Raw genomic sequence first — 23,519 nt, 5'->3', positions numbered from 1 at the left:
AACTGGCATTCCTTCATTGTGGCTCCGGCAGCAACTAGTACTTGCAAATTATACCGCCCACATTCATAGTTCGCCCCGTCATCCAAATTACCATCTCCTTTTTCCTAACAGGATGACCCATCTCCCACAACAATTGTCCAGAACTGGGTATCTGCTTCCATCTGTGTATGGTCAGTTCTTACTGAACTCAACGCTTTCCCTTTACCACTTTCCTTGTGGGTACACTTTCATACACCTCCAAGGTCCATGCTTCGGCCCACAGCTTTGTCTGGACCTATCGCAAGGCCCAATTCCACCTGACGCCCTCTGCCGGCAATTTTTCTCTCTTCTTGATGAGTTTCAGGGCTCCAAAATAGTGCACACCGATGGATCAGTGGTCGATGGCCTTGTTGCCTTCCCTTATGTTTACATTGGACACACTGAACAGTCTCCTTACCAGGTGGCTGCAGTGTTTTCACTGCAGAATTGGTAGCCATCTATCGCGCTTTTGAGCATATCTGCTCCTGCGCCTGTGAGTTCTTTGTCATCTGTAGTGACTCCTTAAGCAGCCTACAGGCTCTCACCCAGTGCTTCCCTCAACATCCTTTGATAATGACTATCCAGGTGTCTGTCTATGCTCTCAGCCACAGTGGACATTCAGTGACCATTTGGACCCTAGCATGTGCCGGGATACCAGGCAATGAACTTGCTGACAGCCTGGTCAAACAGGCTACTGGTAAACCAACTCTGGCAATTGGTCTGCCGGAGACTGATCTCCAATTGGTCTTCCACCGTAAAGTTTCGTGATCTGGGATACTGAACGGCGCAGCCTCAGTACACCAGATAAACTCCGTGTTATCAAGGAGACAATGAACGTGTGGTGGTCATCCATGTGAGCCATTCACAGGGACTCTGTTGTCTTTTGCCTGCTCTGCCATTGGCCGTACTTGGGTAACACAGAATCACCTCCTCTGTTGCAAGGACTCACCTCATTGTTACTGTAGCTGTCATATGACTGTCATCCACAACTTGTTAGAGTGCTCAATTTTAGCCACTCTGCGGCGGATTTTTAACCTTCCCAGCACTCTATCTACGGTGTTGGGCAACAGTGCCTCAATGGCTGATTTAGTTTTTAAGTTTTATTCATGAGGGGGGGGGGGGGGGTTCATCATACAATCTAGGGAGGGGCATCTGGCCTTCTCTCTCAGGCCTCCACCCTTCCTCCCTTTTACCTCTTTGTCACTCTTTTCTTTGCGTTTTGTTTACCTTGGTGTTTGTCTTTTCCCTATGTGTGTTCATCTCACCTTGTCTTTTAGGCCGGAGATTTTAGTGTGTTACAGAGCGGCTGGCTCATCCGTTTTGATTCGTGTGATCAGCAAGCCCAGGCCGTCTGCTTTATGACTTTAATACTTCCACTATGTTTCCTTTTAGTGTACTATAATTTTAATACTTCCTCTGCTTTTCATTTTAGTGTACGTTTTCCCCTTTTGGTTCGCTTCTTTCGTTTTCTCTGTCGGTGTGGTTCCCCATTAGTTTTACACCCTTTTACTTTCACCAACTCCTTTTTGGAATTGTTTTACCTTGAGACTTGTTTGCATGAAGAAAAAGGGACTGATGACCCTGTAGTTTTGCCCCTGTTCACATGACCACTGATACCAGCATTGTTGCACAACTGATGCAGCACATCCAGCTTGTGTGGCATTCTTCAAAAGGACCATCCCCCCCCCCTCTCCGAGATAGTTTCCCGACTTGATAGACCAAAGTGTCCCGTATCAAACAGTTCGTCTCAACTTGCTACCATAATATACTACCCGAGTTGGCCTACAAAAACTATGTAAGCTACAGTGCATGCATGTAGAGTGAGTTTTTCAGCATTCTCACCCCCCCCTTCGCACAAACCATTAATTTTAGAGAAAAGAATGAATAGGACCATATTTGCAGGAAATGTAATGTAGTTTAATTTTGTACTGCGACACGTTTCGCTGGATGGTGTGGTTTTTGAGTTATTCAAGAAAAACATACAAAAGTGATATTAAATGTATTCTATCTCGGAAACCATTCAGAATAGGGCATACATCCATCCGAAGGTTTTTGTTCAGAATCACTAATACTATCACACCTCAAAGCATTTTCCTTTCCTCCTGACTCTCCCTGTCTAAATGAAATGTGAGTTACATAATTAAATGATAGATTATTGTGTGCCACAGTGTTTATTTTTGCATAACTGTTACTTATCCAATTAATTACATGCATCCAAATTACACATGCACAGAGAGAAAGGGGGGGGGGGGGTCATTTCATGACTACCGTGGTCGATTTTCAGCTTTATTCTAATAGTGCTTTGTAATCCGTTTTTTTCCCCTCAGATAATGTACTTCGTTGGGAAAGGGCTGTTCAAGATGATGAAGATGATTTAGAAACAGCAAAACAGGCAGAGCAGAAACAGATGGCTGATATTGAACGTGATATGCGGTCACTGGATAGTTTGAAATCAGAACGCATGTCTAAAAAAGCTGAGGTGGATAACATGGAAGAAGAAATTGGCAAGGTAATATTTTTCACATTTTTGAAATTCTTATCTGGAAACTGATAAGTGAAATCTAAATCTGCACTAAAAGCAGGTTAGAAACATGCTTTTTGTACTGTATTGTTTGCTTACCTTCTTATGACTGATAAATTTCAGAGAAAGGTTGGGAGGTACATAGTTACTGCTGCAATTTGAAATTGAAGCTGCAGACAAAATGAAGGGACATGATAAAAATAACATTGCAAAATTTTACTAATGATATGACCGTGCTCATAGTAGCATCATCTAGCTTTCTGGAGTTCTCAAGAGCTTGATGAGTGTTTGGTAATAAGGCTTCATCAAAAATTACAGTTTACCCTTTTGCATGTAGAAACTGAATTAACATTACATGTGGATTGTGAATCAATATTTCGCCATGATAAGTTCATTACAGCACACTGCAGTATCTCACAGGGAAATCTAAAGCAACCTTTCTCATCCAGTTTAATTTTATCTGAGTAGTGCTACAGTTTCCTGACTTGTGGAGAGATTCCATTTTATTTCTCACCCCCCACCCCCTTTTCTTGAAATCTGAAGATGATCATACTTGCCTGAATAGTTTCTATAATATTGCTTTCACAAGCTGAGTAAGGGAAGGCATTGGAGTTAAAAATCAAATGCCACCTTATTTGAATCTTAAAATCCTCCCAATTGTTCGAGGTAATTGGATGATGATGCCCATCAATTCCTTTAGACACAAGTGAATGGTAATAGTGCTACTTCCAGGGCAAGGAGACCACTTTGTTATTCTTTACTTTTGGCTGAATCTTTCATTTTCTGATTTATTTGAATGTGACGTCAGCATCATATAGGTGACAATTACATTATAAAAAATTAGATTTTGTGAAACATAAAGGTGTGAGGCTGTCCACTGTTCATAAAAGACCAGCCTCATTTCCAGCCTTTGCAGTGACACCTTCACACAGTAACTGTTAATAGTGTTATAAGTGCACAATATGCATTTGTGTCTGCATTGTTCTTAGTGGCATGGCATTGCTTCCCCACATTTCAAATGACTGTCAGAGAGTGATGAAATCACAGGATTCATGCAAAGTACTTTCTTCTAGAAATATGCATGCTAAATATTAATTTTGGCAAGATTGGAGGAAACATACAGTGGCTTAAAAGATTTAGAATTATTTTAGATATGACTATTCAGTAAGTAATACACTCAAATATAACATATAAATATTACAAAATATTTTATATAAACGCAATGAATTGAACATATTACATACTAATCGTCAAAGCTAGAGTGCTGTGTTGGCTGTTTAGTCAATTATTACAGCTTTTCTTCCAGGGAATTTAAATTTTTATGTAGTGACAAGGGGAAGGCCTCAGATGTAGCCAACTGTCTGTTCATACTTGGCAGGTAGCTTGTGTACAACCTAAAATGGAAGAGACTAAAAGATATTTCTGTCAACATCCCCCTCCCCTACCTCCTCTCCCCCTTCCTCCCATTTTTGATTAAAGCACCCCTACAGTTCCTGAGCCATAATCGACACAAAATTGATGAAATCAATAGGTAGTTACAGGGTGTATACGACCTGGGACAATCGGGAAATCCGGAAAAAAACCTAGGAATTGTTTCGAATTCCAGGAATATTTCATTGTCTTGGTTTTCAGCAAAATTTTTGTAATTTTGACTGGTAAGAACAGATACTCTAAGGATATTATAGTATCTCGCTGCTGCAGAATAATACTGCAGCAATAAAACATGTTGTTGTTGTTGTTGTTGTTGTTGTTGTTGTGGTCTTCAGTCCTGAGACTGGTTTGATGCAGCTCTCCATGCTACTCTATCCTGTGCAAGCTTTTTCATCTCCCAGTACCTACTGCAACCTACATCCTTCTGAACCTGCTTAGTGTATTCATCTCTTGGTCTCCCTCTACGATTTTTACCCTCCACGCTGCACTCCAATACTAAATTGGTGATCCCTTGATGCCTCAGAAAATGTCCTACCAACCGATCCCTTCTTCTGGTCAAATTGTGCCACAAACTTCTCTTCTCCCCAATCCTATTCAATACTTCCTCATTAGTTATGTGATCTACCCATCTAATCTTCAGCATTCTTCTGTAGCACCACATTTCGAAAGCTTCTATTCTCTTCTTGTCCAAACTATTTATCGTCCATGTTTCATTTCCATACAGGGCTACACTCCATACAAATACTTTCAGAAAGGACTTCCTGACACTTAAATCTATACTCGATGTTAACAAATTTCTCTTCTTCAGAAACGCTTTCCTTGCCATTGCCAGTCTACATTTTATATCCTCTCTACTTCGACCATCATCAGTTATTTTGCTCCCCAAATAGCAAAACTCCTTTACTACTTTAAGTGTCTCATTTCCTAATCTAATTCCCTCAGCATCACCCGACTTAATTAAAGAGAAAAAAAAAGAAAATAAAACTTAAGTTGTAAAGGAAATGTGGCATATACAACAACAACAAAAAAAAACAACAACAACAACACACAGTACTCATACAAGCATTTGCCAACAGCAAAATGTGTCAAAGGCTTTCGGAAGACTATGTAATGCTTCACAACAATAAACTCTCTGATGAGTGTGACATCACAGCTGTTTACAGTAGATTCATTTGAGCAAGCTCATGTGCATGCGCAGATAAGTCATATGAGTAGTACCTTCTCCCGCTTCTGGCTACAAGCTGTATAAGCAGTAGCAGCAAGCAACCAAATGCTACCCGGAAAAATTCTACTGGTGCACCCGAGCTGCCAGATTCACATATGCGCAACAGGCCCGAATCTGGGGCAGGGAGCAAACCAGGATATCTGCCCCTGGTGGCAATTTGGTGCGGGGGGATAATTTGTGTTCTTTAAGAAAAACCTTGTTTCACGAAGCGCCTAGCATCCAGCGCATATGGTCTACCGTTTATTCATATAATTTTGAAACACATCGCTGTTGGTTGTTGAACATTTTTGAACACATTCCAAGTTGATTTCTGAATGAATCATAAATTGATTTTTGAATGCGTGCATAACGTACGTGATGTCTCTGCCAGGGGAATCCCCATCACATCTAGAAATAAACTCCTGCAGACAAAAGGGAATGGGGCTATACGAGCTGATCAGAATAAAGCCGAACGAGTGAATGCCAGTCGCTGTTTATGTGGTTGACTGGGTTTTTCAATGATCAACATTGTTACAATTACCAGCAAAATCCATAGATTCAGACTACCAGGGTGGAAATAAACGACTAACAGGAATGACAGGTAAGAAAGATTACATATTATCTGCTCAGTGTATCCAAGAAAATGAAATTTCAACAGAAAATTTTTGGCCTGACCACTACACCAGTAAGGGTCAGTTGTACAGTCTCAGACTAGCAGCCGCTTAAGTTCTATTCTGGGAGTAGCAAAACGCATTGTATGAAGATGTAATAGCACCTGACCAGAGAGTAAATGTGGGATAACTAAGCCGGTGATTGTGGCAGGGTTAGTGATGTTAACATGAGAATAAGTTTTGACAATGGCAGGAATAATTACAGAATTAGTGATGACAAGATTGATTGTTAGAACGAGGAAGGAGAAGAAACGGGAACATCATACAAATTATGGAAGAATATGACGATTCAGAATTCATGTAAAAACTTCATACTACTATTTTTCGATCTCATGCTTGAGAATTGGAGCATATAAATGAAATATGGAACTATTTCATAAAATAAAGCGTTTTGCTTGTAGTAGACCTAATAGGTATTTTATATTGGTGCTTCGTGAATTATATTCTGTTGTGTTATAAAAATGACCATTTGTGCCAAAGTAGTATCATTTACTTGTTATGTGGGTAGTCTCCATGTGACCCATGTCTGCGTTTAGTGATCTTCTTCTATAGCTCTCACATCAAATGAAAACAAATCGGATTTTTGTGGCTGGGAGATATCAAGTTAATTAAAACACATTCACGTGATTACGGAAGACTAAAATATGCTATTAGTTTCAGATTTTATTTTATTTTTGTCTTTCTGACAGTCAAGCATTAATCACATTGCAGAACAATGGTTTGTTGGTTTACTAAAGAAATATGGGTTTTATTAATCTTTTCCGCTGAAGTAGTCAATTTATTTGGAACAAAGTGTTTAGTTCCACACTATTGGCTAGTTTCAACTGTTTCCTGCATTTCAAGTGCATGTTTTCACCTTCTAGCACGTATGACATTATGCCACAATAAAGAACCAAACATGAGATAATACAGTAGTTGTACGCAAAGAAAATTTACATCCAAATCTGGACATATAAACTTAAAACCAAATTATGCATTTTAGTATGGTGCACGAAAGTCCAATGTCTTGTTTCTTTTATGACATAATGTAAGGTCTTCTAATGTTTTACATGTTGGAACATACGGGCTTCCTGTGTCATTGTAGCTGCGCAAGTGGGATGACACCTCTTATCAGGGGCTCTCTGGCAACTCTGAAATGAACCTATTTCTAACGGGTTGCGGAAAATATTGCAAATGGTTGTTTGAAAAGTATTACTTTCAAAGTAAATTTCCATTTACACAAGATGTACTAGATGCGAGAATGTACAATGAATTTCCTAAATCGCAGAGCGTTTGACTCTCATTTAAAAATCAACTCTTTGAGGACGACCATTTAGAAGAATTTCGAGCCCAGAAGATCACATTTATGTCGTTGTTAAAACTTTTACTGGCACATTTGTGTGATCTATCTTAAAATGTAACACGCACAAAAATTATATGTGAAAGCTTTTCTTTTCTTATAACACTATGTATATTAATTTAAACCATTAACTTTCTCTATTTGTGTGTTTGCACTACTTGACAGTGATGTTCCTATTGGCTAACTACATCACATGTCCTATGCTCTGAATATCCGGTGTCATTGACTGGCGAGATCACGTGATATGAGCTATGACTGGCCTACAAAAGCACACCGCAATCTCGATTTCAATGCTTTGGAAAGTAAATTGCTGCGTTTGTTGGAATTCGAATTTATACTTTCGTAATATGAAAATATGCAGTGTACATGTTGCTGCACATCAAAGATATTTCCAAAATATTTCCAATACGGGAAAAAATCCAACTAAGAAATGCAGAATGCATTTGAGAATTGAACACAGGTTCTCCGCTCCCGAGCCAGGTGTCTTGGCCGCTATGCCAGTGGCACTTCCATTGAACAGCATTTGCATTATGGGTACATAAATGATAGTTATAACAGTTTCTTTCCTCAATTTCTAAGAAAATGTGTGTTTGCAGACCCAATACATGATGATGCAGGGTGAAGAACCAGTCATCTTTCCCACCTTTAGTCACCTTTTTTGTAACATGTATAAACTTAACTGTTGTTAGAGACAAACATTCCCCTATCATGACCGCTCCTATTTTTGTTAAGTTCTAATTACTCAGTGGTATCTAGTGTAACATCTCTCTTTGGTGAAGTGGTATGTTGCACAAGCTTTTCTTGAACCAATAAATGATGATCGCCACTATAAAAGTTTATTTTCATAGTGAATTAAATAATCTATTGTTTGTATGTTTTATTTATGTGTATGTGTCATGGAACGGGTGGATGCAGCTTATCTACAAGCCAGGACAATGATAAATGTCGTACTGCGTTCGCAGTGCCTTTTAGTCGGGCCCTGCCATGGAGATATGGTGCGAGCCACAGAGGAAGAGCAGCTGTGACAATGTGTATGATATCACAAGGGCAAGAGAAAACTTTTTATGTATTCCCTCAATTGGAATCTGATAAATAAGACAGATCATTTGTGGACTTAGTCCTTATCAGTGTAATTGTAGACCCACAAATTTAAAGGGTTGTCATGCTACATGGATGGAGACAAACAAATTATTAGTTCTTTGAAATTGACTGTTAAAAAAGTGCTGATTGGAATATTTGCTTTTGCAAAAACTTAAACATCTTTTTCTTCCGTAATGGCCTTTGTTTTCTTTGTTTGGCAGTATTTAAGCTTTCAAAAATTATTGTTCTGTTGAAAAGCAGCAGCATTTTCCTGCAATTTAACTGAATGCCCCTCTGATACAAGGTGTTTCTGGACATTATTTGTCTTTTCCCACACAATTTGAAGATTAAAGAATCCGTAGACTACTAATTTCGACCTTTCATGGGCATTCATATCCGTGCGACCCATGCTTGACAACATTGTGGATAGAAGTGACAAGGCATGTTGTGTAGAAGTAGAACCGAATGTACGGCAACTCTATTTAACCTTAGAGGAAGAGTTTCAGCACAGTCTAAAAATAGTACAATTTTGTTTTCCAACAGCTATAGCGCAGAAGGTAGGCACTGTAGGCTACAGTCACAGATGGCTGCAAGCGTAAACAACCTAGAACATTGACCACCACAGGGGAAGGAAATCCTGCCTCCAATCTGCTGGGCAGCAGCCTACAGCAAAACTGACACATTGTCAGAGGGATCGCTGATCTCTTCTGGTGTTGTAAGGGTCATAAATGAAATCCATGCTGGACCAGGATTAGTAACATCACATACTCCATAATAAAAAAGAAAACAACAAGCAACGCACAACACAAAGCATTCAGGGGCGGCTACCATGCAATTGCTTATTGAAATTAGTAGAGCATTGTTAACAATGTAGTTCAGGCCTGACCTCTGGTGGTATTCGATGTAACTACAGTTCAAAATATCCACCACCTTATTTGCTACATTAAGTGACCACAATATACCATCTATTGAACTTTAGGCAACTAAAATGCTAGGTCCCATGGCTGAGTACTATGTTGCATTATGCAGCATGCATGTTAAACAGACCATTCAGCCACCCACAACTCACATGGCACCGGATCACTGGTTACACTCACACGTTGGAGCATTCCTATTTTATACACTTTATTTTGCAAGTAGGTTTTTGCGCTCATTGTCTCACTAAATTGGGCTTTGTCAGATGATGTACGATGCCAACAACTGGTTAAATTTTCAATATTGTTTGCAGAAAATGAAGCTGTTGCAGACTATCTCTGATAAATAGATCATCTGATAACTAGATCATCTGGATACAATTCACTATGAAAGAGCATCTATTAAATAATTTATCGTTTTCGCATTTTGAGGCAGAATTCGCATTTGTTTCATATTTATCACAAAATGCAATTTATTCTGGTCCCTACTCATTGTACACAAGAGTACAGTGTACGATACATTTATTATCAGAAGTATCGTATTTATTTTGAGAATTGGATATTAGGTTTGTACTATTACTTCCAGCAGTAACTGCAGCACTTAGAGATATGAAATTCAGTTGGAAGAGGTGGGCAAGTGTGCTGAAATGACAAGGTAGGCCTGATAAAAGAGAGAGAGAGAGAGAGAGAGAGAGAGAGAGAGAGAGAGAGAGAGAGAGTAGATTCAACGAAGAGCAGCATGTTTTTGTCACGGGGTTGTTTAGTTGGCATGAGGGCATTAACAGAATGCAGTTAGCAGTCGTTACAAAAGAGTCGTTTTGCATCATGGAGAGTTTTACTGTTAAAATTTTGAGAGAGCATTTTCCAGGAAGAGTCGGTCAACATATTAATTCCTCCCACATACATCTCAGGTAATGACCACAAAGAGGAAATTTGAAAAATTATAACCAATTATACACTCATTCTTCTCACGCGTGATTCGCGAGTGGAACAGGGTAGGTGGTGTATCAGTTAGTGATACCAGAAATGCCATCTACCAGACACCATTAGGTGGCTGGCGGAGTATGACATAGATGTAGATGAAATAGTAAGGTGAAGGACTGAATAATAGGAAGTGTCTTAGCTCCTGATCACACTTTACTTTGCTGCCTGATATCACAGTAAAGAACCAGTGAAACATCACATTTGATACTCTATTCAGTATTTGAAATAAGCTTTTTGAGAAGGGAAAATGCAAATTCTGTAGAGACAGGCTTGAAAAGACAGATAGTTTGAAAAGTAAAGGCCCAGCATGGGAGGGGCAAATGTTAGCAAAAGCAAACTATTTTTTAGTATCTGTTCTTACCTTGTTAATTTTAAGACAAAAGGTTTTCAGGCAGTTTTTAATGGTTCACTTGTAACAAAACATGAGTCTAACTTTGAAAGTAAAGGAAGACGATATCAGTCATATTTAGAACTTTCAGATCAGGCACAACTTTCAAGCTCAGTATGTGTGCCAACAATAAGGATGTTAAGTACGAAGGATAGTTTCGCCACAACTGAATTGATTTGGACAATGAAATCAGTGATTTCCAATTACTCTATGGGTTCATAATGATTTTTATATCATTTTTAAGATAATGTTCCCGAATAGTGTTTCGGAACACTTTTCTCTTTCATTTAAGAGAATCCAATACCTAATTACTGACACCATATTTCCGGACACACATGTTAGAAGGAGCTCTTTCATTTTATTACACTTTGGGTTTTTATGAAACTGCTGGTGTTTAAGAATTGCAAATGACCATTGCATTTTGGTCAGAGAGTAGTTGTTGCATAACAGTGTCACCTAAGAACTTCCTTTATTGACAAAGCAGATAGCAGAATGTTACATCTTTAATTAGGCTTTTAAACAGTGATATCCAGGAGTCCCATGGAAGACAACGTGTAAACATTGGAATTTGCATTCATACAGTGTGTAATGCCTATTTAAAGGCTTAGGAGTGTGCAGGTGAAGAAGCATCCAAATATCTGGTCAATATTTATTATTATTTTGCTCAAGTTTTCGATGCATGTGATGACAAAGCAGCTTAGTTCAGGACATCAAGCCAACAGGATTTTGGAGCAGTGAGGTGGTATTAAGTATTACTTTCTTAAACATATACTTCTAAAAAGTAATTCTCCTGCTGTTCAGTCAAAATCCTACAGTGTCGTTGTGGGAAAAAAACACTTCAATAAATGCAGAACTTCGTTTCATAATTTCATCTGCAGAACCAGGATAACTTTTTCAAAGCCTGACACCTTTGATTCTCAAGTTGCATGCAAAATAAAAAACATACTTCAAACCATTTTGGCTTGTATTTTAAGCAATTTTTGTGCTTTGAGAGAAATTGATTTTGTTTTTTAAGTTTTTATGATGAACACTTTACATTGTATAATCTGCTCCCTCTGGAACAACTAACCGTTAGCAAGCAAGAACTGAAGAACCTAGTGAACAGGAAGAACGTTAAAAGTAGTGGTTTCTAAATAACGCTTAAAAACGATTTCTAAATAGTGCTTAAAAACAGTACATCGCAGTGTGCAAACACGTGATGGAAAAATGTGCTTATCAAGTACACGACTGAGTTTTAGGTTTTTAGACTCCAAAGAAAGAGCAAAGAACAGAAGCTACAGTGACATGTTAAAGGTGCCGTTTGATGTCCGGAAAGATTACTTATTATATAACAAAGGTATTGACAACTACTGGCGGCAGCAGCAGCAGCAGCAGAAGGGACTCCTCGTCTGTAGAGTTAAAGTATCCAAATGTTTCAAAGCTAGTAAATGGAAATCTGGACATGGAAAGAAGATATCCCATTTTGAAACACAGATTAGGAGAAGACTAGGCAGCGATGGCCGAAAGATTTTTAAACCGTGTTTTGACTGTGATGATGCTTTGGGACAGTACCTCTATTTTCTCTCCATGGCCATTGATTCACAGTTATTAGGTGTGAATGGCAAGCACATGCAAATCATACTGCTTGGAAGGAAGAATGTGAAAAGAAAATAAGACTTGAATTAGAAGAAAATCGAAAAGAGGAGCAAAACTACATGCACGTGGAAGAGGAGATTAAAAAGGTGAATAACATGTAAAATCTATTGAGCATGAGATAGCTGCTTTGAAAGAGAGGAGGTGGGGGGTGAACAACACCAGCTCCTGCTCTCATACTTCCATTAAACTTAAGAAAGCAAGTGATTTAAAGGGAGCAAAATTGGCCCAGGGTATACTCAAGGACGCACAAATCATGAAAGTAGATGAAAGAGTGAAAGAAAAGGAGATGGAAACCTTTCTGAGAAATCTTGGGAAAAGAAAATGTTGTATGATTACTTCATGCCTAGGAAACAGTAAACCAAAAATATTTTGTTGACCTTTCTCCATTATAGAATGTCATTAGTTGTAAAAATGTGATGTAGAATTTGTTTAGGCATTACGATTACCAGTATCAAATTAAACAGTGTACCTGCATCCACACATATCATAAAAATGGATGTCTGTATGTTCCACAGCTTCTCCTAAACCACTGAACCCATTTCAACAAAACAAGGTACACATGTCCCTTACTGTCAGGTAACAATTGCTGTGGGGATAAGAACCACTGATCTACCTGTCATAGTTCAGGAGATACGGTGTCATAAACGAGAAGAATGGAAAAATAGAAAAACTGGTAGAAGCCAGTCTTGGGAAATATTAATTTGGATGCCGGAGTACTACAACTTGCCTTAGCAGATAGGTTAAGGAAAAGAAAACCTATTCATAGCGTTTGTAGACTTGGAGAAAGCTTTTGACAGTGTTGACTGGAGTACTCTCTTTGAAATTCTGGAAGTAGCAGGGGTAAAATACAGGGAGGAAAAGGAACTGTACAAGTTGTACAGAAACCAGACAGCAGACAGACAGAGCCCAGGGACATGAAAAAGAAGCAGTGGTTGAGAAGGGAGTGAGACAGGGTTATAGCATATCCCCAATATTTTTCAGTCCGTACATTGAACAAGCAGTAAAGGAAAACCAAAGAAAAAATTTGGTGTAGGAATTAAAGTTCAGGGAAAAGAAATAAAAACTTTGAGGTTTGCTGATGACAGTGTAATTCTGTCAGAAACAGTGAAAGATTTGGAAGCACAGTTGAACGGAATGAGCATTGTCTTGAAAGGAAGATATAAAATAACATCAATAAAAGCAAAACAATGATAATAGAATGTAGTTGAATTAAATCAGGTGATGCTAAGAGAATTTGATTAGGAAATGAGACAATTAAAGTAGTGGATGGGTTTTGCTATGTGGGCAGCAAAATAACTGATGATAACCAAAGTAGAGAGGATATAAAATGTTGACTGGCAGTGGTAAGAAAAGCATTCCTGAAGAAGGGAAAATTGTTAACATAGAATACAGATTTAAGTGTTAGGAAGTCTCTTCTGAAAGTATATGTCCGAGTGTAGTCTTGTATGGAAGTGAAACATGGTAGATAACGCAGGTAATGAGGAGGTTCTGATTAGAATTGCAGAGATAAGAAATTTATGGCACATCTTGACCAAAAGAAGGGTTACCAGTTTAGTTATTATAACATCATAAACAATGAGGTGCATCAAAAACTGCCACATCATGCATGAAGATTCAGTTTCTGTTTCTAATATAAAATTGACAAAATGAATGCACAGGCACTGCTGGGTTTGTGATCCAGTATATTAATAAATTTGTATGAAGGAGAAATTGGCCATACCTCATCCAGGGCCATAGACGGAAATTCATTGTGGTATTGGCCTTTTGGTTGGGACTATCAAAAATGGAAACATTCATTTGTGCCCTATCTGTTTATTAAAATCACTTGTCTTTTTTAAAAAATATTCTGTCACCTTATTCAAACATTTTGCATCTTTTTCACGTGCCACCATGACTCCTCACCCTAGATGATGAAAAATACTCAATTTTAAATTATCTATCAATCTTGTCCATTTTGAGTCAATTCCCATTCTGAGCTGATTATAATTCTGGTATTGTTACTGTAGAAGAGGTGCTATCAAATAAAAAACATACTTGCATGTTCTAATTGCGTTCTGCATCTAGAAACAAATTACAAAATGTACCAGGCTCCCATCACATCCTATCATAGTAGTACACTACTTTTCATAAGTACTTCCAGGGCTTCAGAAGGTGCCTCCGTGAAAACAAGACATCCAGAAAAGTGACACATATCATTGGACGGAGGATGTCTCCAAGTTTAGATTATAATACATGTCACGGCATAGTTGCAGAGTGCATCACTAGGGGGCAGCAGTCAGTTCTCAGAGTATAATGGATCGATATGTACGTTTTTGAGCTTTTGAATTCATTAAATATGAGCCAGTTGTGACAGTTAAATGATTTCATACCAAACATCAGGTAAAAGTTTCAGCAGACAAAACATTCCTCAAGAGAGGCTGTGTGTGTGAAGGAAACAGACCAGCCAGGACTATCATAAGAGAAGGTAGAGAGTATGTGGGAGTCATTCATCAGGAGCCTGAAGAAATCGTATTATTGTTTGAAACTTGGAACGATGTTCCATCACTGATATGTGTCTAATTTTCTATTTGTTTCTTGTTTTCACAAAGGTGTATTCTGAATCCCCAGAGGTGCTTCTGAACAATGCTGTACATAACATTCTGCTTTGTACCAGTGAACTTAAGGCTCTGGGTCAACAAGAAAGCAAATTTAGCAGCTGAGAAGGCCAACAAGGAATATGTTATGACACAGTGTGCCAACATCTTACAGGTTTTCATATAGCTATTGGACTCGAGAGACGTGAACCGGTGAGGGAAAGAGTGCCTAACAGTAGAGAATGATAAGCTGTGGTCAGTAATACTTGCCATGATATGCCTTGCTGTTATGTGAACATAGACTTGCATACTGTGAACAATGAATTTATTGTAGATAGAGTGCTGTATAAATGTGTATTGTGTCTCTGACTGCATGTTCTTGATAGGAGTATTTACTATTAGAATGTAAATATTGTGGCAGTTTGCAAAGTGACATACGATAGTTCTGTATTAGTTGTTTATCCCGTTACTGTGTCATCAACCAGAGATGACTTTTTTACTAAACACTGTCATAATTTCCAAGATACAGGAATTCATACATTAAATCATTTTTTATTGTATTCATGCCTATATCTTGTGCTTTGGTGTATCTCATTATTTCCTTTTGTGGTACATAAACTTCATACATCTGATGTATTGGTTATTATTTTTTGGTGATAAATATGTAACATTAATAACATGACTAGTTCTTCAATGAAGTCCTTGCCCGTGCAATATTTCTAGTTTGAAAAAAGTGCTGTGATATTACTATCATTGCCTAAACTTTTTTATGTTCAGTACTGGCAAAATAAGCTTATTCATATGGCCTAATTATTATCTTATCTCTCGTCACTGAAAATCATTCGTTATTACCTGCCCATATAGCATGAGGCACAGTGTGCTACCTTGTGAGGCATTAAGGTGAGCTAGACCCAGACTGAATATGCTCAGCAGAGTGTGTTTTTTAGATGTCTTCCCCAGAGATTACATTATGCAGACAGTTAAAATATGGCAACACACAGAACAGATTTACAAGATACACAGTTGTTGCACAAGACTTCACTCTCGTAAGATACCTTAATGACTTTGGTGTCATGTAGGGCATCTGGATGCAAAGGTAAATAATAAAATAAAATTTGCCAAATTGTAAAAAAAGCTGACCTCGTATAGATGGGATTAACTTTAGGGGAAATAAGAAGAAGAAATATTCGGTACTACACTTCAGAGTTCCAATGTATGCTGTCCTGCATTAAGTTTGGTCATTATCTTGCTTTATGTTTGTTTACATGTCAGTCAGTCTTTAAGATTGAGATACAGTATTGAACTACTAATTACTAAGGTTGAATTAATACAAATTTACATGTCCTTTTTTTTATAGTTACCTTATTTAAATGATGATCACAGGGAATGAGAACAGTTTAGCAGATAGCCATTGGCTGTCAGCTAAACGTGATGCTCTGACTGGGATATCAATGGTTTTCTCCCATCAAAGTGTTGCTCAGATCGTTGCTTGTTCAGCATGAAACATAAAAAAAAATTTCTAACTAAAAATGTGTGATAAAGCAATATTTGTTGTAGATTGTTCAGGCTACAGACAGCATTGTGAACAAAAAATTTGTCACACAACAAACTGACATTTCATCAGTAGCTGATCTCCTTTTAATACCCCTGATGATACAGTTCCTAGATATGCTAGTTGGTAGGATTCCCTAGCTTGTGGTGTACATCACATTTTAACGTGTGTTTTATATTCTGTTAAGAGAGCAGTTGTAAAATTTTGCTGTGTATTCCCTACTGTAGCTGACAAAGAAGAAGTGGTGTATGTTTTAAAATTCTTTGTGTTGTCAGGACTCCAGCCTAAACTTTAAAGTTATTGTAATCATCAGTAGATTCATGGTTGCTCAGAAAGTTGCTTTTAAATTATTGTGCTCTTCTTGAAAAGTAAATCAAAGTTTAAATGCAACATATAAATGCGTAAAATTTTGTTTTAGGCAAGACGAGAAATGGGAGGTATAGCAAAGGATATTCAGGCAGCCCAAAAGCAGGTGACAGCTCTAGAGTCCAAAATTGAACAGCGTAGAGCAGACCGCCATAGCATTTTAAAACAGTGTAAGGTACGTATCACACTGGTGTCTCATTTTTTGTTTATGGTACTGGTTTTACAATGTTGACTAAACCATGTGTAATTACATTTTAAATACAGTAGTTACACTAACGTATATGTACTGTATGCTAGCAAATTGGAAAAACCCCCATAAGTGTCTTTTTCTTATCTTATGGATTTCATGTCTGAGATAGTTGTGCCTCTATCTACTGTGCTTGTTTGAAGCCCTTATTAGGTTAACCATCACATGTTGCTTCCTCTTTGCAGATGTATGGAACAAGTTTTTGCTGTGGTGTAGGTTGATAGTGGCAAAGGGGACGAGTTACCCAACTTGTAAATTATGGAATTAAGTGTTTAATTCGAAATAAAACAACAGCCTATGCAGGAAAATGCCTTCCCCAAGGGATCTGCCTATGTTTACTTTCTGGCATGTAATCAATCCCTTAACAGTAGATTCTCAAATCTACAGACCCTTGAATGTACTTATTTCGTTGTCGTTTCATAATTGTTGTTGTTGTTATGGTGGTGGTGGTGGTGGTGGTGGTGGTGGTGCTGGTGGTGGTCTCCAGTCCAGAGACTAGTTTGATGCAGCTCTCCACACTGCTCTATCCTGTGCAAGCTTCATCTTCAAGTACCTACTACAGCCTATATCCTTCTGAATCTGCGTAGTGTATTCATCTCTTGGTCTCCCTCTACGATTTTTACCCTCGGCGCTGCCCTACAGTACTAAATTGGTGATCCCTTGGTGCCTCAGAACATGTCTTACCAACCGATCCCTTCTTCTAGTCAAGTTGTGCCACGAACTCCTCTTTTCCCCAATTCTATTCAATACCTCCTCATTACTTATGTGATCTACCCATCTAATCTTCAGCATTCTTCTGTAGCACCACATTTTGAAAGCTTCCATTCTCTTCATGTCTAAATTATTTATCGTCCGTGTTTCATTTCCATACAGGGCTACACTCCATACAAATACTTTCAGAAAAGACTTTCTGACACTTTAATCTACACTCGATGTTAACAAATTTCTTTTCTTCAGAAACGCCTTTCCTTGCTGTTGCCAGTCTTCATTTTATATCCTCTCTACTTTAACCATTATCAGTTAGTTTGCTCCCCAAATAGCATAACTCATCTACTACTTTAAGTGTCTCATTACCTAATCTAATTCCCATAGCATCACTTGATTTAATTCGACTACATTCCATTATCCTCATTTTGCTTTTGTTGATGTTAATCTTATATCCTCCTTTCAAGACACTGTCCATTCCGTTCAATTGCTCTTCCAAGTCATTTCTTGTCTCTGACAGAATTACAATGTCATCAGCAAACCTCAAAGTTTTTATTTCTTCTCCATGGATTTTAATACCTACACCAAATTTTTCTTTTGTTTCCTTTACTGCTTGCTTAATATACAGATTGAATAACATGGGGGTAGGGTACAACCCTGTCTCACTCCCTTCCCAACCACTGCTTCCCTTTCATGCCCCTCCACTTTTATAACTACCATCTGATTCCTGTACAAATTGTAAATAGCCTTTCGCTCCCTGTATTTGACCCCTGCCACCTTCAGAATTTGAAAGAGAGTATTCTAATCAACATTGTCAAAAGCTTTCTCTAAATCCACAAATGCTAGAAACGTAGGTCTGCCTTTCTTTAATCTATTTTCTTATATAAGTTGTAGGATCAGTATTGCCTCACGTGTTTCAACATTTCTACAGAATCCAAACTGATCTTCCTCGAGGTAAGCTTCTACCAGTTTTCCCATTCGTATGTAAAGAACTCATGTTAGTATTTTGCAGCCATGGCTTATTAAACTGATAGTTAGGTAATATTCACATCTGTCAACACCTGCTTTCTTTGGGATTGGAATTATTATTTTCTTCTTGAAGTCTGAGGGTATTTCACCTGTCTCATACATCTTGCTCACCAGATGTAGAGTTTTGTCAGGGCTGGCTCTCCCAAGGCTATCAGTAGTTCTAATGGAATGTTGTCTATTTACGGGGCCTTGTTTCGACTTAGGTCTTTCAGTGCTCTGTCAAACTCTTCACGCAGTATCGTATCTCCCATTTCATCTTCATCTACATCCTCTTCCATTTCCATAATATTGTCCTCAACTACATCGCCCTTGTATAGATCCTCTATATACTCCTTCCACCTTTCTGCTTTCCCTTCTTTGCTTAGAACTGGGTTTCCATGAGAGCACTTGATATTCATACAGGTTCTTCTCTTTTCTCCAGAGGTCTCTTTTAATCTTCCTGTAAGCAGTATCTACCTTACCCCTAGTGATATATGCCTCTACATCCTTACATTTGTCCTCTAGCCATCCCCAATTAGCCATTTTGCACTTCCTTTCGATCTCATTTTTGAGACATTTGTACTTTTTTTTGTCTGTTTCATTTACTGCGTTTTTATATTTTTTTCATTTCATCAATTAAATTCAATATCTATTCTATTACCCAAGGATTTTTACTAGCACTCATCTTTTTAACTACTTGATCCTCTGATGCCTTCACTATTTCATCTCTCAAAGGTACCCATTCTGCTACTGTATTTCGTTCCTCCACATTTGTCAATTGTTCCCTAATGCTCTCTCTGAAACACTCTACATCCTCTGGTTCTTTCAGTTTATCCAGGTCCCATCTCCTTAAATTCCCTCCTTTTTGCAGTTTCTTCATTTTTAATTTACAGCTCATAACCAACAGAGTCCATATCTGCCCCTGGAAATGTCTCACAATTTAAAACCTGGTTCCTAAATCTGTGTCTTACCATTATGTAATCTATCTGAAACCTTCCAGTTTCTCCAGGCCTCTTCCACGTCTACAACCTTCTTTCATGATTCTTAAACCAAGTGTTAGCTATGATTAAGTTGTGCTCTGTGCAAAATTCTACCAGGCGGCTTCCTCTTTCATTTCTTACCCCCAATCCATATTCACCCACTACTTCTCCTTCTCTTCCTTTTTCTACTACCGAATTCTAGTCCCCCATGACTATTAAATTTTCATCTCCCTTCAGTATCTGAATAATTTCTTTTATTACATTATAAATTTCTTCAATCTCTTAATCATCTGCAGAGCTAGTTAGCATATAAACTTGTACTACTGTGGTAGGCATGGGCTGCGTGTTTGTGTTGGCTACAATAATGTGTTCACTATGCTGTTCGTAGAAGCTTACCCGCATTCTTATTTTTTTTATCCATTATTAAACCTACTCTTGCTTTACCCCTATTTGATTTTGTATTTATAACCCTGTATTCACCTGACCAAAAGTCTTGTTCCCCTGCCACCGAACTTCACTAATTCCCACTATATGTAGCTTTAACCTATCCATTTCCCTTTTTAAATTTTCTAAGCTACCTGGCCGATTAAGGGATCTGACATTCCACACTCCAGTTCGTAGAATGCCAGTTTTCTTGCTCCTGATAACGACGTCCTCCTGAGTAGTCCCCGCCCGGAGATCTGAATGGGGGACTATTTTACCTCTGGAATATTTTACCCAAGAGGACGCCATCATCATTTAACCATACAGTAAAGCTGCATGCCCTTGGGAAAAATTATGACTGTAGTTTCCCCTTGCTTGCTTTAACCGTTCATTGTACCATCACAGCAAGGCCATTTTGGTTAATGTTACAAGGCCAGATCGGTCAATCATCTAAACTGTTGGCCCTGCAACTACTGAAAAGGCTGCTGCCCCTCTTCAAGAACCACACATTTGTCTGGCCTCTCAACAGCTACCCCTCCGATGTGATTGCACCTGCAGTATAGCTATCTGTATTGCTGAGGCACACAAGCCTCTCCATCAACAGCAAGGTCCACGGTTCATCATTTCATAACATTTGTTTATTATTAGCTTCCAGCAGTTTAATGTTAGCTTCTGTTAGCTCCTAGCAGTTTATTATTAGCTTCCACCACAAATAAAAATACTCATCTACTGAACTCGAATGTGACCAGTCGGAAACAAAATTCAGTGCCATCCGAACAAACTGCCAGTTGCTCAGTCACTCTGTTGGTACTGCCCTTAGCTGTCTTCCTTCAGCTGAAGCAGCGTCCTTTATTATGGTGACATGTGATGTCATTCCTGTGCCTTCAGCCAAGCCATATTTCCGAATTATATAATGTATTTTGAATCAAATTATCTCTTATACAGTTTCAAAATACATTGAAGGCCAATTTTAAGGAAGGTTTAGTGCATCAAATAGAATTCAGGGACCCTCACAGATTGCCACTTCAGTTCACGTTCATACCATGATTGTAAGATACTGGCTGCACCTGGCAGACATGCTGATACAAGGGCTGATGCACATGGAAACTAAATTGCCACAAAATTTGTAAAATAAAAACTGAAAAAATGTGGTTGATTTTTACTATTTTGTTGAAAACTGACATTTTGAGACAGCTGCACACAAGTGGTTTCTTGCAAAGTAGAAAACAGCAACCAAGTGCAATTAATAATGCAGTTTACTCACACAAATAACACTGTTAACAGTTTCAGAACCACAGGTTCATCTTCAGATTGCTGGTGAATGTTTAGATGCTCATTTGTGGCTGCTTACATTAGCTTTCGTCTCTTCCCCTGTATGGTGAAAGTTCCTTGGGGTGGTGGTACCCTACCACAGAAATCGATGTGAGAAACAGCCCATTTAACTTTAACTGTACCTAATTATGGTTGAATACACTGTAAACAGGTCTGTAATGTAGCTGTGTTTCAGTTTTGTGTTAAACAATGGAAACTCCAGGTTAGAATATTAACAACAAATGTTGATGGTTTTATATTACTTATATAAGTAACCTAAAACTAAAAAGGTAGAAGTGTTGTAATATTAAATTGGGTAAAGCTTTACAAGGAGAGATCCCCTGCAGAGGGATTAACTTTTTGAAACTATCTGTACAGTGATCTAGTTTAAGTTCCCACATATCACACCCTGCAGCCTTTCACCCTGGGGGGCTCTTGTCTGCGATTAATCGCCGAAAAAAAGATTTTGGAATTTCACATGATGCTCTATGGCCTTAAAAAGGGGTGTTATCCTGAGTGGTTGCATAGCAGAATGGCTAAAGTAAACTCTAAACGTGCTAAAGATTGCGGGTTTGAATCTCGTCAGGTGCTTTGAAATTTTTTTATTTTTAAATATTTATCAAAATGACTTTCATAATTATTTTTATTCAATTAATTGGTTTAAGTGTAAACTTTTATTTAGATTCCTTTGTCACATAATTGTAATCATCATATTCACTTTTCCATGTGCTCTCATTTTTCATCTGATCATACTTTTTTCCACTTGGAATATTTGTGCATGTGAATTTGCTGTTGGATTTAACTGTTTTTATTTATATGTCATAATAATTAAACATTTGAAAACACTGATGTCTCTGTTAAACAACAGAAGACAAAATAATCTTATTTATATTGAATGTGCAATTTCAAAAGTGTATTTTTTTTTAGAAGATGTAAATTTTTTGAGTGGTAATCGTCATACAAACGCTTAGAGACAAATTCGTATTGCTCTATGGATAAAATAATACATATGAAGATTCAAAAGAAAGAAAGGATCATAAGTAACATATTTGCTAGTGCTTAAGGGGCACCAGTGTGAAAGATATAATCTCCCCCCCCCCCCCCTTTTTAAGATTTTGTGAAAAAATTTCTCACTTAATACATCTACCGCGAAACAGTTATAACACTTATGTGCACACACGTCATATAAGTAGGAAAATGTGCTCAATTTTTAAATTTTTTCCTCAAAACTACAAAATTCTTCCTCGGAGCTGAAAGTAGAAATACGTGAAGTTGTCATGTTAGGATCTGAATCCCCATACAATAAATAATCGTCTGTGCCATATAGTGCTTTACTGGTTCCACTTTTATTAAACAATTTCATCACTTTCAGTTTTTGTAGAGTTTCATGAAGCTTAGACCCATACACAGACTTCCTCTTTCCTTACAGTGTAGTGTGAAAATTTGTAGATTACATCCATCTGTTCCGCTCTGCCTTCATAATTCCCTTAAATGGTCTGTTGATACATACAAACAACTTAGCTCCCCCGAAATGACTGTAATGAGTCTTCAGTACATTCAGTGTATTTTTAACGTCTTCTGTTCTGTGAGAACAAAACTGATCTCATACTAATAAGGCAGGTTTCTTCAGTAGGCCTCCATGTCGCCTAGACCAAATATTGTCTATCCACAATCACATTCCTCCTCCATCCATACAGACTTCATTGTATATTTGGACAAATATTCCTTTTGGCGGTTGTTCCCCGGGAAGTGCCTTTCTTTTAAAAATCAGAAGTACGGACTCTTTTGTCCCATCAGCATCGCGGCATAGAACAACTGTATACTAAATCTTTTCATGTTCTGAAGTTTTAACAATAATGCTTTTTGTACCCTTAGAATCCACAGTTCTGTTAGAAGGCACTTCAAAGGTTACCACCATCTCAGCCAAAGGTTACCACCATCTCATCCATGTTTCCAGTTTGTGAAAGTTCAAACTATTCTCTTTTCCTTGCATTAATGATGAATTGATGAAATTCAACAATTTGTTGTTCATACTCAGGTGGCACCCCCTGTGATATTTTTGTCATGGTCCACATAAAAAGCCAATACTGTTTCATAAATCTTGAACACCATTATGTTGATCCAGTAAAGTCAGCAATCCCTTTGTTAGTGGAAACTGCTTTCGCTCAG

The 23,519-nt window shown here is 38.1% G+C and overlaps 1 protein-coding gene across 2 annotated transcripts in view; it reads left to right on the top strand.

Annotated features, from left to right (window-relative positions):
• LOC124789370 (structural maintenance of chromosomes protein 1A) overlaps positions 1–23,519 on the top strand; it is a 168,005-nt gene that overhangs the window by 108,382 nt on the left and 36,104 nt on the right. For both annotated transcript variants that reach the window (XM_047256697.1, XM_047256696.1), the window contains exons 17-18: positions 2,346–2,527; positions 16,729–16,851. In XM_047256697.1, the coding sequence (XP_047112653.1) occupies positions 2,346–2,527; positions 16,729–16,851 (305 nt within the window). The remainder of the gene's footprint in view (positions 1–2,345; positions 2,528–16,728; positions 16,852–23,519) is intronic.

Source organism: Schistocerca piceifrons, chromosome 3 (assembly GCF_021461385.2).
Source record: "Schistocerca piceifrons isolate TAMUIC-IGC-003096 chromosome 3, iqSchPice1.1, whole genome shotgun sequence".
Lineage (NCBI taxonomy): Eukaryota > Metazoa > Arthropoda > Insecta > Orthoptera > Acrididae > Schistocerca > Schistocerca piceifrons.
This window is presented reverse-complemented; position numbering and strand designations above follow the sequence as displayed.